The sequence below is a fragment of the Cetorhinus maximus genome, chromosome 9 (genome assembly GCF_964194155.1).
Source record: "Cetorhinus maximus chromosome 9, sCetMax3.hap1.1, whole genome shotgun sequence".
NCBI classification, from domain to species: Eukaryota; Metazoa; Chordata; class Chondrichthyes; order Lamniformes; family Cetorhinidae; genus Cetorhinus; species Cetorhinus maximus.
The window spans coordinates 27,073,767-27,089,142 of NC_135887.1; the positions used below are offsets into that span (position 1 = coordinate 27,073,767).

General features: G+C 46.3%; 1 protein-coding gene across 14 annotated transcripts in view; it reads right to left on the bottom strand.

Moving 5' to 3' along the window:
* ncor1 (nuclear receptor corepressor 1) overlaps positions 1–15,376 on the bottom strand; it is a 399,352-nt gene that overhangs the window by 76,710 nt on the left and 307,266 nt on the right. For all 14 annotated transcript variants that reach the window (XM_078548371.1, XM_078548367.1, XM_078548369.1 and 11 more), the window contains 3 exons: positions 15,133–15,253; positions 13,345–13,449; positions 11,681–11,781 (listed from right to left, as the gene is read on the bottom strand). In XM_078548371.1, the coding sequence (XP_078404497.1) occupies positions 11,681–11,781; positions 13,345–13,449; positions 15,133–15,253 (327 nt within the window). The remainder of the gene's footprint in view (positions 1–11,680; positions 11,782–13,344; positions 13,450–15,132; positions 15,254–15,376) is intronic.

Sequence of the window (15,376 nt, forward strand, 5' to 3'; positions counted from 1 at the left end):
TGAATTAAACAGATATTTTGCTTCGGTGTTCACTAAAGACGACACAAGTAACATCCCGAAAATAGCTATAAATCAAGAAATGGAAGGGAGGGAGGAACTTGGAAAAATTACAATCACCAGCGAAATGTATTGAGCAAATTGTTGGGACTGCAGGCTGACAAATCCTCAGGTCTGGATGGACTTAACCCTAAGGTCTTGAAAGAAGTGGCTAGTGAGATAGTTGATGCATTGGTTTTAATTTTACAAAATTCCCCAGATTCGGGGAAGGTTCCATTAGATTGGAAAATAGCAAATATGACTCCTTTATTCAAAAAGGTGGGGAGACTGCAGGCCAGTTAGCCTAACATCTTTTAAAGGGAAAATGTTAGAAGCTATGATTAAAGATGTTGTAGCAGGGCACTTAGAAAAATTCAAGGCAACCAGGCAGAGCCAAGATAGTTTTGTAAAAGGGAAATCATGTTCAACCAATTTATTGGAGTTCTTTGAAGGAGTCACATGTGCTGTGGATAAAGGAGAACCAGCGGATGTACTGTACTTAGATTTCCAGAAGACATTTGATAAAGTGCCACAGCAAAGATTATTGCAGGAAATAAAAGCTCAAGGTGTATGGGGTAAAATATTGGCATGGATAGAAGACTGGTTGGCTAACAGGAAGCAGAGAGTTGGCATAAATGGGTCTTTTTCTGGTTGGCAGGATGAGACGAGTGGTGTGTCACAGGGATCAGTGCCAGGGCCTCAACATTTTACAATTTATATAAATGACTTGGATGAAGGGGCCGAAGGAATGGTTGCTAAATTTGCTGATGACACAAAGATCGGTAGGAAAGTAAATTGTGAAAAGGATGTAAGGAGGCTACAGAGTGTCACAGATAGGTTAAGTAAGTGGCAAAGATCTGGCAAATGGGGTATAATGTGGGTAAATGTGAAATCGTTCATTTTGGCAGGAAGAATAAAAAGGAAGCTTGTTATTTAAATGATGAAAGGTTATAGAGCTCTGAGATTCAGAAGGAATTCACCAAGGCTCCTTCGACAGCACCTTCCAAACCCATGGCCATTACCACTTAGAAGGACAAGGTCAGCAGATACATGGGAACACTGCCGCTTGGAAGTTCCCCTCCAAGTCAGTCACCATCCTGACTTGGAAATGTATCGCTGTTCCTTCACTGTCGCTTGGTCAAAATCCTGGTACTCCCTTCCTAACACCACTGTGGGTGTACCTACACCACATGGACTGCAGTAGTTCAAGAAGGCAGCTCACCACCACCTTCTCAAGGGCAACTAGGGATGGGCAATAAATGCTGGCCCAGCCAGCGAAGTCCACATCCCGTGAATGAATAAAAAAAAATCTGGGTGTCCTAGTGCATGAATCACAAAAGGTTAGACTGCAGGTACAGCAAGTAATTAGGAAAGCTAATAGAATGTTATAATTTATTGTGAGGGGAATTGGTTACAAAAATAGGGAGGTTATGCTTCAGTTGTACAGGGCGCTGGTGAGGCCACATATGGAGTATTGTGTACAGTGCTGGTCTCCTTACTTAAAGAAAGATGTAAATATGTTACAAGCAGTTCAGAGAAGGTTTACTCGGCTAATATCAGGAATGGGTGGGTTGTCTTATGAGGAAAGGCTGCACAGGTTCGGATTGTAACCAGTGGAATTTAGAAGAGTAAGAGGCGACTTAATTGAAACCTTTAAGATCCTGAGGGGTCTTGACAGGGTGGATGTGGACAGGATGTTTCCTCTTGTGGGAGAATCTAGAACTAGGGGAACAAAAACAAAAATACCTGGAAAAACTCAGCAGGTCTGGCAGCATCTGTGGAGAGGAGCACAGTTAGCGTTTCGAGTCCGAATGACCCTTCAACAGAATCATTCGGACTCGAAACGTTAACTGTGTTCCTCTCCACAGATGCTGCCAGACCTGCTGAGTTTTTCCAGGTATTTTTGTTTTTGTTTTGGATTTCCAGCATCCACAGTTTTTTGCTTTTATCCTAGAACTAGGGGTCACTGTTTAAAAATAAGGAGTCGCTCATTTAAGACAGAGACGTGGAGAAATTTTTTCTCTCAGAGCAGAGTGAATCTTTGGAACTCTCTTCCTCAAAAGGGAGTAGAAGCAGTGTCTTTGTATATTTTTAAGGCAGAGCAAGATAGATTCTTGATTAACAAGGGGTTGAAAGGTTATCAGGGGTCGGCAGGAATGTGGGGTTGAGGTTACATTCAGATCAGCCATAATCATATTGCATGGTGGAGCAGGCTTGAGGGGCCTAGTGGCCTACTCCTAATTCTTATGTTCGTATGTTAAAATGGCTGAATTTATGTCTATCTGTGACCCCCCCCTGAACAAAAGGAGCTGCCTGCTAGTATTGCACATAGTTATCTCTGGGGAGCCATGAACGATCCTTTGTGGGCTGCACGAGCCAAATATTAAGGCCATCTACACCCAGGCTGGCCAACAGGAGTCTCCTAAGACAAAGGGCCCTGCCTCTTCCCTGTCGATTCTTAATAGTTGAGACATTTAACAATCTCAGGAATCCAGATGAGGAATACAAGTCCTATGTCAAAGAGTGTGGAAAAGTGGAAGTCATACACCATGGGCTGCTGGCCTGTGGAAGCAGTAAAATTGCCTTGTTGAACTGAAAAGCTCAATCTGCTGTTTACCATCATTCTAGTAATCACTCCACAGCAAACTCGAGACTCAATGGGCTAGTTTATTTGTACAACACTACCGGAAAAGTGAATTATATAGCATCGGTTTTCAACCCACTCACCTCCATGAAGAAATACCTCATTGGACTTTGATTCTGGACTCTGGAACCCAAGTGAACCAATATTTATTTTCTCTATGGTCTCTGCATTGCAAATCCTTCTTTTTTCTATGCCCTTTTTTGCTGTCTGAGTGTGGAGGTGATGTTGCAAAACTCCTCCCACATTTTGAGTGTGTACAAATAAACTAGCCCATTGAGTCTCGAGTTTGCTGTGGAGTGATTACTAGAAAATTAGATTGCACCAAAACCAAGGGGTTGGGAAATACAACACTGCTTATAAAGAGGGAAACAAATCAAAAACACCTTTCTGTTTACAGATAGGTGGTGATAAGAGAAATTAATGCTGTTTTATATTAAACCCCCTCTTGTCCATAACAAAAGAAAGACTCTTTGAGAAGGATGTGTTATCCATGGCTGAATAAGGAAGTTAAGGATAGTGTCATATCGAAAGATACACTGTACAAATCTGCAACGATTAGCGGTAGGTCAGAAGATTAGTCAGATTTTAAGAACCAGCAAAAGATAAAACAGCGAGGGTTCAGGACATAAAACAGCGAGGGTTCAGGACATAAAACAGCGATGGTTCAGGACATAAAACAGCGATGGTTCAGGACATAAAACAGTAAGGGTTCAGGGGATAAAACAACGAGGGTTCAGGGGATAAAACAGCGAGGGTTCAGGGGATAAAACAGCGAGGGTTCAGGGGATAAAACAGCGAGGGTTCAGGACATAAAACAGCGATGGTTCAGGACATAAAACAGTGAGGGTTCAGGACATAAAACAGTGAGGGTTCAGGACATAAAACAGCGAGGGTTCACGACATAAAACAGCGAGTGTTCAGGACATAAAACAGCGATGGTTCAGGACATAAAACAGTGAGGGTTCAGGGGATAAAACAACGAGGGTTCAGGGGATAAAACAGCGAGGGTTCAGGGGATAAAACAGCGAGGGTTCAGGGGATAAAACAGTGAGGGTTCAGGACATAAAACAGGGAGGATTCAGGACATAAAACAGCGAGGGTTCAGGGGATAAAACAGCGAGGGTTCAGGGGATAAGACAGCGAGGGTTCAGGGGATAAGACAGCGAGGGTTCAGGGGATAAAACAGCGAGGGTTCAGGACATAAAACAGCGAGGGTTCAGGACATAAAACAGCGAGGGTTCAGGACATAAAACAGCGAGGGTTCAGGACATAAAACAGCGAGGGTTCAGGACATAAAACAGCGAGGGTTCAGGGGATAAAACAGCGAGGGTTCAGGGGATAAAACAGCGAGGGTTCAGGGGATAAAACAGCGAGGGTTCAGGGGATAAAACAGCGAGGGTTCAGGACATAAAACAGCGAGGGTTCAGGGGATAAAACAGCGAGGGTTCAGGACATAAAACAGCGAGGGGTCAGGACATAAAACAGCGAGGATTCAGGACATAAAACAGCGAGGGTTCAGGGGATAAAACAGCGAGGGTTCAGGGGATAAAACAGCGAGGGTTCAGGGGATAAGACAGCGAGGGTTCAGGGGATAAGACAGCGAGGGTTCAGGACAAAAAACAGCGAGGGTTCAGGACATAAAACAGCGAGGGTTCAGGACATAAAACAGCGAGGGTTCAGGACATAAAACAGCGAGGGTTCAGGGGCTAAAACAGCGAGGGTTCAGGGGCTAAAACAGCGAGGGTTCAGGGGATAAGACAGCGAGGGTTCAGGACATAAAACAGCGAGGGTTCAGGACATAAAACAGCGAGGGTTCAGGAGATAACACAGCGAGAGTTCAGGGGATAAAACAGCGAGTGTTGAGGGGATAAAACAGCGAGGGTTCAGGGGATAAAACAGCGAGGGTTCAGGGGATAAAACAGCGAGGGTTCAGGACATAAAACAGCGAGGGTTCAGGGGATAAAACAGCGAGGGTTCAGGGGATAAAACAGCGAGGGTTCAGGGGAATAAAACAGCGAGGGTTCAGGACATAAAACAGCGGGGGTTCAGGGGATAAAACAGCGAGGGTTCAGGGGATAAAACAGCGAGGGTTCAGGACATAAAACAGCGAGGGTTCAGGGGATAAAACAGCGAGGGTTCAGGGGATAAAACAGCGAGGGTTCAGGGGATAAAACAGCGAGGGTTCAGGGGATAAAACAGCGAGGGTTCAGGGAAAAAACAGCGAGGGTTCAGGGGATAAAGCAGCGAGGGTTCAGGGGATAAAACAGCGAGGGTTCAGGAGATAAAACAGCGAGGGTTCAGGGGATAAAACAGCGAGGGTTCAGGGGCTAAAACAGCGAGGGTTCAGGGGATAAAACAGCGAGGGTTCAGGGGATAAAACAGCGAGGGTTCAGGGGATAAAAGAGCGAGGGTTCAGGGGATAAAACAGCGAGGGTTCAGGACATAAAACAGCGAGGATTCAGGACATAAAACAGCGAGGGTTCAGGACATAAAACAGCGAGGGTTCAGGGGATAAAAAAGCGAGGGTTCAGGGGATAAAACAGCGAGGGTTCAGGGGATAAAACAGCGAGGGTTCAGGGGATAAAACAGCGAGGGTTCAGGGGATAAAACAGCGAGGGTTCAGGGGATAAGACAGCGAGGGTTCAGGGGATAAGACAGCGAGGGTTCAGGCATAAAACAGCGAGGGTTCAGGACATAAAACAGCGAGGGTTCAGGACATAAAACAGCGAGGGTTCAGGGGATAAAACAGCGAGGGTTCAGGGGATAAAACAGCGAGGGTTCAGGGGATGAAACAGCGAGGGTTCAGGGGATGAAACAGCGAGGGTTCAGGGGATAAAACAGCGAGGGTTCAGGGGATAAAGCAGCGAGGGTTCAGGGGATAAAACAGCGAGGGTTCAGGAGGTAAAACAGCGAGGGTTCAGGGGATAAAACAGCGAGGGTTCAGGGGCTAAAACAGCGAGGGTTCAGGGGATAAAACAGCGAGGGTTCAGGGGATAAAACAGCGAGGGTTCAGGGGATAAAACAGCGAGGGTTCGGGGATAAAACAGCGAGGGTTCGGGGATAAAACAGCGAGGGTTCAGGGGCTAAAACAGCGAGGGTTCAGGGGCTAAAACAGCGAGGGTTCAGGGGATAAAACAGCGAGGGTTCAGGACATAAAACAGCGAGGGTTCAGGGGATAAAACAGCGAGGCTTCACGGGATAAAACAGCGAGGGTTCAGGACATAAAACAGCGAGGGTTCAGGACATAAAACAGCGAGGATTCAGGACATAAAACAGCGAGGGTTCAGGGGATAAAACAGCGAGGGTTCAGGGGATAAAACAGCGAGGGTTCAGGGGATAAAACAGCGAGGGTTCAGGGGATAAGACAGCGAGGGTTCAGGACATAAAACAGCGAGGGTTCAAGACATAAAACAGCGAGGGTTCACGACATAAAACAGCGAGGGTTCAGGACATAAAACAGCGAGGGTTCAGGGGATAAAACAGCGAGGGTTCAGGGGATAAAACAGCGAGTGTTGAGGGGATAAAACAGCGAGGGTTCAGGGGATAAAACAGCGAGGGTTCAGGGGATAAAACAGCGAGGGTTCAGGGGATAAAACAGCGAGGGTTCAGGGGATAAAACAGCGAGGGTTCAGGGGCTAAAACAGCGAGGGTTCAGGGGATAAAACAGCGAGGGTTCAGGGGATAAAACAGCGAGGGTTCAGGACATAAAACAGCGAGGGTTCAGGAGATAAAACAGCGCGGGTTCAGGGGATAAAACAGCGCGGGTTCAGGGGATAAAACAGTGAGGGTTCAGGGGATAAAACAGCGAGGGTTCAGGGGATAAAACAGCGAGGGTTCAGGACATAAAACAGCGAGGGTTCAGGGGATAAAACAGCGAGGGTTCAGGGGATAAAACAGCGAGGGTTCAGGGGAATAAAACAGCGAGGGTTCAGGACATAAAACAGCGGGGGTTCAGGGGATAAAACGGCGAGGGTTCAGGGGATAAAACAGCGAGGGTTCAGGACATAAAACAGCGAGGGTTCAGGGGATAAAACAGCGAGGGTTCAGGACGTAAAACAGCGAGGGTTCAGGGCATAAAACAGCGAGGGTTCAGGGGATAAAACAGCGAGGGTTCCGGGGATAAAACAGCGAGGGTTCAGGGGATAAAACAGCGAGGGTTCAGGAGATAACACAGCGAGAGTTCAGGGGATAAAACAGCGAGGGTTGAGGGGATAAAACAGTGAGGGTTTGGGGATAACACAGCGAGGGTTCAGGGGATAAAACAGCAAGAGTTCAGGGGATATAACAGCAAGGGGTCAGGGAAAAAACAGCGAGAGTTCAGGGGATAAAACAGCGAGGGTTCAGGGAATAAAACAGCAAGGGTTCAGGAAATAAAACAGCAAGGGTTCAGGGGATAAAACAGCGAGAGTTCAAGGGATAAAACAGTGAGGGTTCAGGGGATAAAATAGTGAGAGTTCGGGAGATAAAACAGCGAGGGTTCGGGGGATAAAACAGCGAGGGATCAGGGGATAAAACGGCGAGGGTTCAGGGGATAAAACAGCGAGGGTTCAGGGGATAAAACAGCGAGGGTTCAGGGGATAAAACAGCGAGGGTTCAGGGGATAAAACAGCGAGGGTTGAGGGGATAAAACAGCGAGGGTTTGGGGATAACACTGCGAGGGTTCAGGGGATATAACAACGAGGGGTCGGGGATAAAACAACGAGGGGTCAGGGGATAAAATAGCGAGCGCTCAGGGGATAAAACAGCGAGAGTTCAGTGAATAAAACAGCAAGGGTTCAGGGGATAAAACAGCGAGAGTTCAGGGAATAAAACAGCAAGGGGTCAGGGGATAAAACAGCGAGAGTTCAGGGGATAAAACAGCGAGGGTTCAGGGAATAAAACAGCGAGAGTTCAGGAGATAAAACAGTGAGGGTTCAGGGGATAAAATAGCAAGGGTTCAGGAAATAAAACAGCAAGGGTTCAGGGGATAAAACAGCAAGGGTTCAGGGGATAAAACAGCGAGAGTTCAGGGGATAAAACAGTGAGGGTTCAGGGGATAAAATAGTGAGAGTTCGGGAGATAAAACAGCGAGGGTTCAGGGGATAAAACAGCGAGGGTTCAGGAGATAACACAGCGAGAGTTCAGGGGATAAAACAGCGAGGGTTGAGGGGATAAAACAGTGAGGGTTTGGGGATAACACAGCGAGGGTTCAGGGGATAAAACAGCAAGAGTTCAGGGGATATAACAGCGAGGGGTCAGGGAAAAAACAGCGAGAGTTCAGGGGATAAAACAGCGAGGGTTCAGGGAATAAAACAGCAAGGGTTCAGGAAATAAAACAGCAAGGGTTCAGGGGATAAAACAGCGAGAGTTCAAGGGAGAAAACAGTGAGGGTTCAGGGGATAAAATAGTGAGAGTTCGGGAGATAAAACAGCGAGGGTTCAGGGGATAAAACAGCAAGGGATCAGGGGATAAAACGGCGAGGGTTCAGGGGATAAAACAGCGAGGGTTCAGGGGATAAAACAGCGAGGTTTCAGGGGATAAAACAGCGAGGGTTCAGGGGATAAAACAGCGAGGGTTGAGGGGATAAAACAGCGAGGGTTTGGGGATAACACTGCGAGGGTTCAGGGGATATAACAACGAGGGGTCGGGGATAAAACAACGAGGGGTCAGGGGATAAAACAGCGAGCGTTCAGGGGATAAAACAGCGAGAGTTCAGTGAATAAAACAGCAAGGGTTCAGGGGATAAAACAGCGAGAGTTCAGGGAATAAAACAGCAAGGGGTCAGGGGATAAAACAGCGAGAGTTCAGGGGATAAAACAGCGAGGGTTCAGGGAATAAAACAGCGAGAGTTCAGGAGATAAAACAGTGAGGGTTCAGGGGATAAAATAGCAAGGGTTCAGGAAATAAAACAGCAAGGGTTCAGGGGATAAAACAGCAAGGGTTCAGGGGATAAAACAGCGAGAGTTCAGGGGATAAAACAGTGAGGGTTCAGGGGATAAAATAGTGAGAGTTCGGGAGATAAAACAGCGAGGGTTCAGGGGATAAAACAGCGAGGGTTCAGGGGATAAAACAGCGAGAGTTCAGGGGATAAAACAACGAGTGGTCAGGGGATAAAACAGCGAACGTTCAGGGGATAAAACAGCGAGAGTTCAGGGAATAAAACAGCAAGGGTTCAGGGGATAAAACAGCGAGAGTTCAGGAGATAAAACAGCGAGGGTTCAGGGGATAAAACAGCGAGGGGTCAGTGGATAAAACAGCAAGGGTTCAGGGGATAAAACAGCGAGGGGTCAGTGGATAAAACAGCGAGGGTTCAGGGGATAAAACAGCGAGGGGTCAGGGGATAAAACAGCGAGTGTTCGGGAGATAAAACAGCGAGAGTTCGGGAGATGAAACAGCGAGAGTTCAGGAGGTAAAACGCGCGAGTGGAGAGACAGTCCGGAGATTGAAAACCGAGTACAGAAACGTAAATTTCTAAACAAGCACAGGGAAAGTAAGAATTTATAGGGATAGGAGAGGAAGCTGATTTGTGAGTAAAGGTGAAGAATTTCTAGTTTCTACTAATCTGCAGTTTATAGTTGATAATCCAAGAGTAAGGTTAAAGTAAGTAAAAGTAACTAAAGTTTAAGTAAAAAAGTGATTTAAAAGATTAAGCTTAAGGCATGGCAGGACAGCTCAGCCAAGCAAAATGCCCATCCTGTGACATGTGGGGAGTTGTGGACACTTCTCGTGACCCAGACGAGCCCATGTGCAGGAAGTGTCACCAGCTGCACAAGCTTGAGCTCCGCGTTTCAGAGCTTGAGCAGCAGCTGGAGTCACTGAGCTGCATCTGTGAGGCAGAGAACTACCTGGATAGCACGTTCAGAGAGGTGGTCACACCACAAGTTAGGGGCAAGCAGGCAGATAGGGAATGGGATAGATAGGGACCGCCAGGCAGTCCAAGAGAAACAGGCAGGTAGTGCAGGGGTCTCCAGAGGTCCCACTCACTAACCGGTTTTCCATTCTGGATATCAGTGAGGGTGATGGATCTTTGGAGGAGTGCAGCAAGAGTCAAGCCCGTGGTATCACGGGTGGCCCAGCTGTACAGGAGGGGAGGAAAAAGAGCGGAAGGGCAGTACTGATAGGGGATTCTTTAGTTAGGGGAGCAGACAGGTGTTTCTGTGGCTGTCAATGTGACTCCAGGAGGGTTTGTTGTCTCCCTCGTGCTCGGGTCAAGGATGTCACAGAACGGCTGCAGGACATTCCTGTGGGGGAGGGCGAACAGCCAGAGGTCGTGGTCCACATCGGTACTAACAACATAGGTAGGAAGGGGTTGTGGTCCTGCAATCGGAATTTAGGGAGCTAGGTAGAAAATTAACAAACAGGACCTCTGAAGTAGTAATCGCTGGATTACTCCCAGCGCACATGCCAGTGAGTAGAGAAACAAGATAAGGCATGAATGTATGGCTGGAAAGATGGTGCAGGAGGGAGGGCTTTAGATTCCTGGGACACTGGGACTCGCTCTGGGGGAGACGGCACCTGTACAAACCAGACAGGTTGCATCTGAACAGAGCTGGGACTGAGTTCCTTGCGGGTCGTTTTGCTAGTGCTGTTGGGGAGGGTTTAATCTAACTCAGCAGGGGTGTGGGAACCAGGAGAGAATATTAGAAAGTGCACAGGATGCACGGAATGTTGGGAGAGGCAGATAGCACTAAAATAGAGAATAGTAAGTTAACAGATGGAGTCAGAGTAAGGGAGCAAGTAATGAAGTTTAAATCAGGGTTACACTGCATGTATGTGAATGCACAGAGTATAATTAATAAAATTGGGGAGTTACAGGCACAGATTGCCTTGTGGAATATGATGTTGTGGCGATAATGGAGACCTGGCTTCGGGAAGGGCAGATCTGGGTGTTAAATATTCCTGGTTACAAGGTGTTCAGAAAAGATAGGAAAGGGATAAAAGGAGGAGGGGTGGCGTTTTTGGTTAAGGAGAGTATTGCAGTACTGGAGAAAGAGGATGTGTCAGAGGACTCTTTTCTTTTCTCTCCACAGATGCTGTTTCCTCTACATTGGAGACCCCAAATGCAGACTGGGTGACCGCTTTGCAGAACACCTTTGGTCTGTCTGCAAGCATGACCCAGACCTCCCTGTCGCTTGCCATTTCAACACCCCACCCTGCTCTCATGCCCACATGTCTGTCCTTGGCCTGCTGCAATGTTCCAGTGAAGCTCAAATCAAACTGGAGGAACAGCACCTCATCTTCCGACTAGGCACTTTACAGCCTTCCAGACTGAATATTGAGTTCAACAACTTTAGATCATGAACTCTCTCCTCCATCCCCACCCCCTTTCCGACCCCCCCTTTTCCAATAATTTATATAGATTTTTCTTTTCCCACCTATTTCCATTATTTTTAAATGTATTTCCATCCATTGTTTTATCTCCACCTTTTAGCCTATTTCGATCCCTTCCCCCCACCCCACCCCCACGAGAGCTATCTGTACCTTGCTCGTCCTGCTTTCTACCCTTAATGTCCTCATTAGCACATTTCTTAGCTAATATCACCACCGTCAACACCCCTTTGTCCTTTTGTCTATGACATCTTTGGCAATCTCTCCTTTGCCTCCACCTATCACTGGCTCTCTATCCAGCTCTATCTATCCCACCCCCCTCAACCAGCTCATATTTCACCTCATTTCTATTTTTCCTCAGTTCTGATGAAGAGTCATTCGGACTCGAAACGTTAACTGTGTTCCTCTCCGCAGATGCTGTCAGACCTGCTGAGTTTTTCCAGGTATTTTTGTTTTTGTTCTAGATTTTCAGCATCCGCAGTATTTTGCTTTTATCTTACTACTTGTAGCAAGTTCACCATAAAAGGAAACTGTTAAAACCTAATGCTGTAAATAATGAAATCTGATCTAACAAGTACAAGAATGACCTCAGTGCACAAACCTCAAGCAAAGACAATGCCACTTGGTTTTCGGCCTGTTTATTAGGCCATATTAAGTAGTACTGCAGATATTGAGGAGTCAAAAGGTAGATACCTGAGTGATGGAACCTCGATAGGAAGTTGGTTCTGCAGAAACCTTGCCTGCTGGGCTGCTACGTGTTAGACCTGCTTCCTGGATATTTGCCATTGGACCACCTGTAGGAAGGGGAGTAACAAAATTAGTCTCTCCTCACCGCGAGTTACTGCACTGTGTGAATGGGTTGTTTCAGTCAGATCATGATACAGTGTTTTGTAGCAAAGTATAAAGCTGTTAAGTGTCTCAGAAATGCTTTATTAAGCACCTAAGAGGGACACAACTTAAAAAGTAACATCCACGGTTTACTCACTGGCGCCATGAGCTGCTGAGTACAGCCACAATTAAAAGTCATCGAATCATTGGACTACAGCACTGCTGGTGGCCATCTGGCCCCATCATGCCTGTGCTGACTCTGAAAGAGATCTGCATAGCTCCACATCCCTGTTTTTTCTCCATAATCCTGTACATTCCTCCTCCTCCAGTGCCTGTCCAACTCCCTTTTAAAATGACTTAATATTTACTTATTATTATCACAGGTGAGCAAAGCATATAACTAACTACCAGTTTCCCAGTGGGCACAGTTTTTGGTAGGATTCACCTTTACTTTGTAGCCAGTCACCTGGATAACGATCCCAAAGTGAACCCAGCAAGACGCTCACGTAAGGCAATCTACCTCCCAAGGAGTTTGAGAACACTGGGATGCATCTTCAAAGTACAGTTACACAAAATTCCCGGCGCTAGGACAAGAGGACGTGAGTATTGATGATTACCGTTACCAAGGATTTCCCTTTACCTATTGATCATCACCATTATCAAGGATTTCCCTTTACTTATTGATCATCACCATTATCATGGACTTCCCTTTACCTATTGATCATCACCATTATCAAGGACTTCCCTTTACCTATTGATCATCACCATTATCAAGGACTTCACTTTACTTATTGATCATCACCATTATCAAGGACTTCCCTTTACCTATTGATCATCACCATTATCAAGGATTTCCCTTTACTTATTGATCATCACCATTATCAAGGACTTCCCTTTACTTATTGATCATCACCATTATCAAGGACTTCCCTTTACCTATTGATCATCACCATTATCAAGGACTTCCCTTTACCTGCCTGGGCTGAGAATTCAAGAACAAATCTAAGTTCTGGCGCCTTCTGCTGATACTGCAGCACCCTAACACATCCCTAATCCCAATGGCTGTCTGACTCCCAGCAGCACCTTGGCAATCTTATGGAATCAATGCAACTTGAAACAGAAGACTAAAAATATTTTAGTTATTGCATTGCACACAGGGGCCTCCCAGATATGTCACAGACAGTTTCTGTGACAGACAAATAATCCTGTTTTTCCTTAAATATCAGTTTCAAACTTGAACTTGAAATCAACGCAAGGTGAAGATTAACTCAGACCAGTCTCTGACTCTTACAAGTTGCTGATATAGGCCTCAGAGTCTGAGCCATCAGGCACAGCACTCTGTTCTGAAATGGTGACTACTAAACTGCTGATGCAAAAACAGCTGGAGTAATTTGCAGTCAGTGCAAATGTTTCCAACAAATTTCAGTTACACCAGCTGATTTGCTCCAGGCCTCAATGCTGCCATTGCAGTGGGAAACTGCTGTGATCTCAGAAACAGGGATTTTCAAATCTTTTTATTTTCCTCTCACCTCTGACCACGTTTGTCTCATAGGCAGCCCTGGACAGCAGGCCCTCTGGTTGGGGATTCTGGCCTCTGGGAGACAGCTCCTCTTGTTTAATGTACTGTAATGGTCCTGGAACATCAAAAACAAAGCTTATTATAAACACATTTCTTTTACATGTCCCACATGGACTTGAATTCTTCTTGGATTTGCCTCCTCCTGTCACAGTGATCCCTAAGCAGCTTGAAAAGCTGGATGTTTGAGAAGTAAAGCTGACAGGGCAATGCAAATCACAATTTCCACAGACCCCATTCAAGAATCAAGAGTCTAAAATATACAATAACATCCATCACTTCAGCTAGCTTCAAACTAAGGATTGCTCAAAGCAGGTTTGTCCAAAGAATGGGCTGCAGGCCGGATAGTAGCCCCCAAAGCCAGTTTGCAAAATGCCAGTCACACAGGTAAGTGGAGTGGAAGAATCTGCAAGGCACTGCTCCTCCAATCACAGGCCCAGCAGCAAATACAGAGAGAAAATTTGTCATTGGGGAAGCAGCAAACACCAGGGTCAGTGTATTTGCTGGACAGAGAAAGGTTTTCTTTTGGAAGTGGAGGGGGGAGTTGGGGGACCATGGGGCTGACCCCCGGGGAGGGGGGGGGGCAGCGAAGCAGAGGGCCAGGCCCTGGGGAGGGGGTCAGCGAAGCAGAGGGCTGGGTCCTGGGGGGGTGGAGCAATGCTGCGGCCTGGTGGGGGACCAGTTTGCCAGGTCTGGGAGGACGGTCCAGTGCCAGGGCTCGGGGTGGACGAGACTGCCGGGGAAGAGAGGCTGGCTGCAAGGCCTCGGAGCGAGACGCCGTGGAGCCTGGGGTTGGAGGAGTGGGGGTGGGGAAGAGGCTGTGTGAGTGAGAGTGAGTGAACGTGTATGTGTGGGAGCGAGGGTGTGTTTGCCTTACTCCTAGTCTCAGGTTTCTCACTCACTCTAACTACCACACACCTGGGTACCCTGAGAGTGGGAGTGAGCCTGGCACACATACACCCCATCTCAAACTCTGGCCATTTTTATTAATTACACTTTTTCAGCTTAACAATTTATTGCTGTGACATTGCTTTATTTTTGATCAGCAATTGTTAATTTTCTTAATACCTCAACATTTTTTTGAAATTCATGTTTAATGTAGTGCCAAACCTTACCTTTCCGAAATTTGCTGATCAGTCTTTGAATGTGGTCCCCCAAGCGAAAAGGTTGGACAAGCCTAGCTTAAAGGGTAATGTCTTCTGAAAATTAACTCACTGAAAGGATCATTAACCATGCAGTGACTATAGGGTAGTTTGAACAGATTATGTACTGATCACTCAGCTCAGTGAGTGAGCCTGTCACTCAGCATAGTGAATGGACACTGGGTTGGGATAGACTGATAACAGTGCAGTGACTGGGATTGGGTTGAAATAAGTTGCACTATTTAAAACACATTATGGAATTACAGTGCAGAAACTGGTCCATTGTTTATGCTTCACAAGAGATCCTTCCACTTTACTTCAGTTTTCCTGATGTGTTAATATAGCTTTCCATTAAATGTATCCATATTATTCACTTCAACTCTGTGTGATGGCAAATTTGACATTCTCATCACTTTCTGGGCAAAGAATATTTAATAAGAAGAGTTCTGAAAGGGTTACTAGCTGACATGGAAGCAGCTTCTGTTGGTGAGAGTCAATCCCATGCATCCTTGACACTCATTACTCCTTGAATTTTGGGACGCTGCCAGTAACTGAAATAAACACTGAAATAAACAGACAAAGAAAAGTAAAGAGCTCACCAGGTTTCACGGGTTCTTGTTGCCGTGGCAGCCCGAGGGAGATGGAACCCACTGTGTTTTTCACAGCTTCTTGGTTGTAAGCTACTTGGCTGTGAGGGGGTAGATATGCGCCAGAAGTTACCTGAAATGGGGAAGGGAAAATTATTCTGTTCAAACATTCATATTTGCCTCATCTCTCAGATCTGTACTTGTCTTGTATGATTATTCTTTGGAGGAAGTTTAATTTTAATAAGCATTCAAGTTT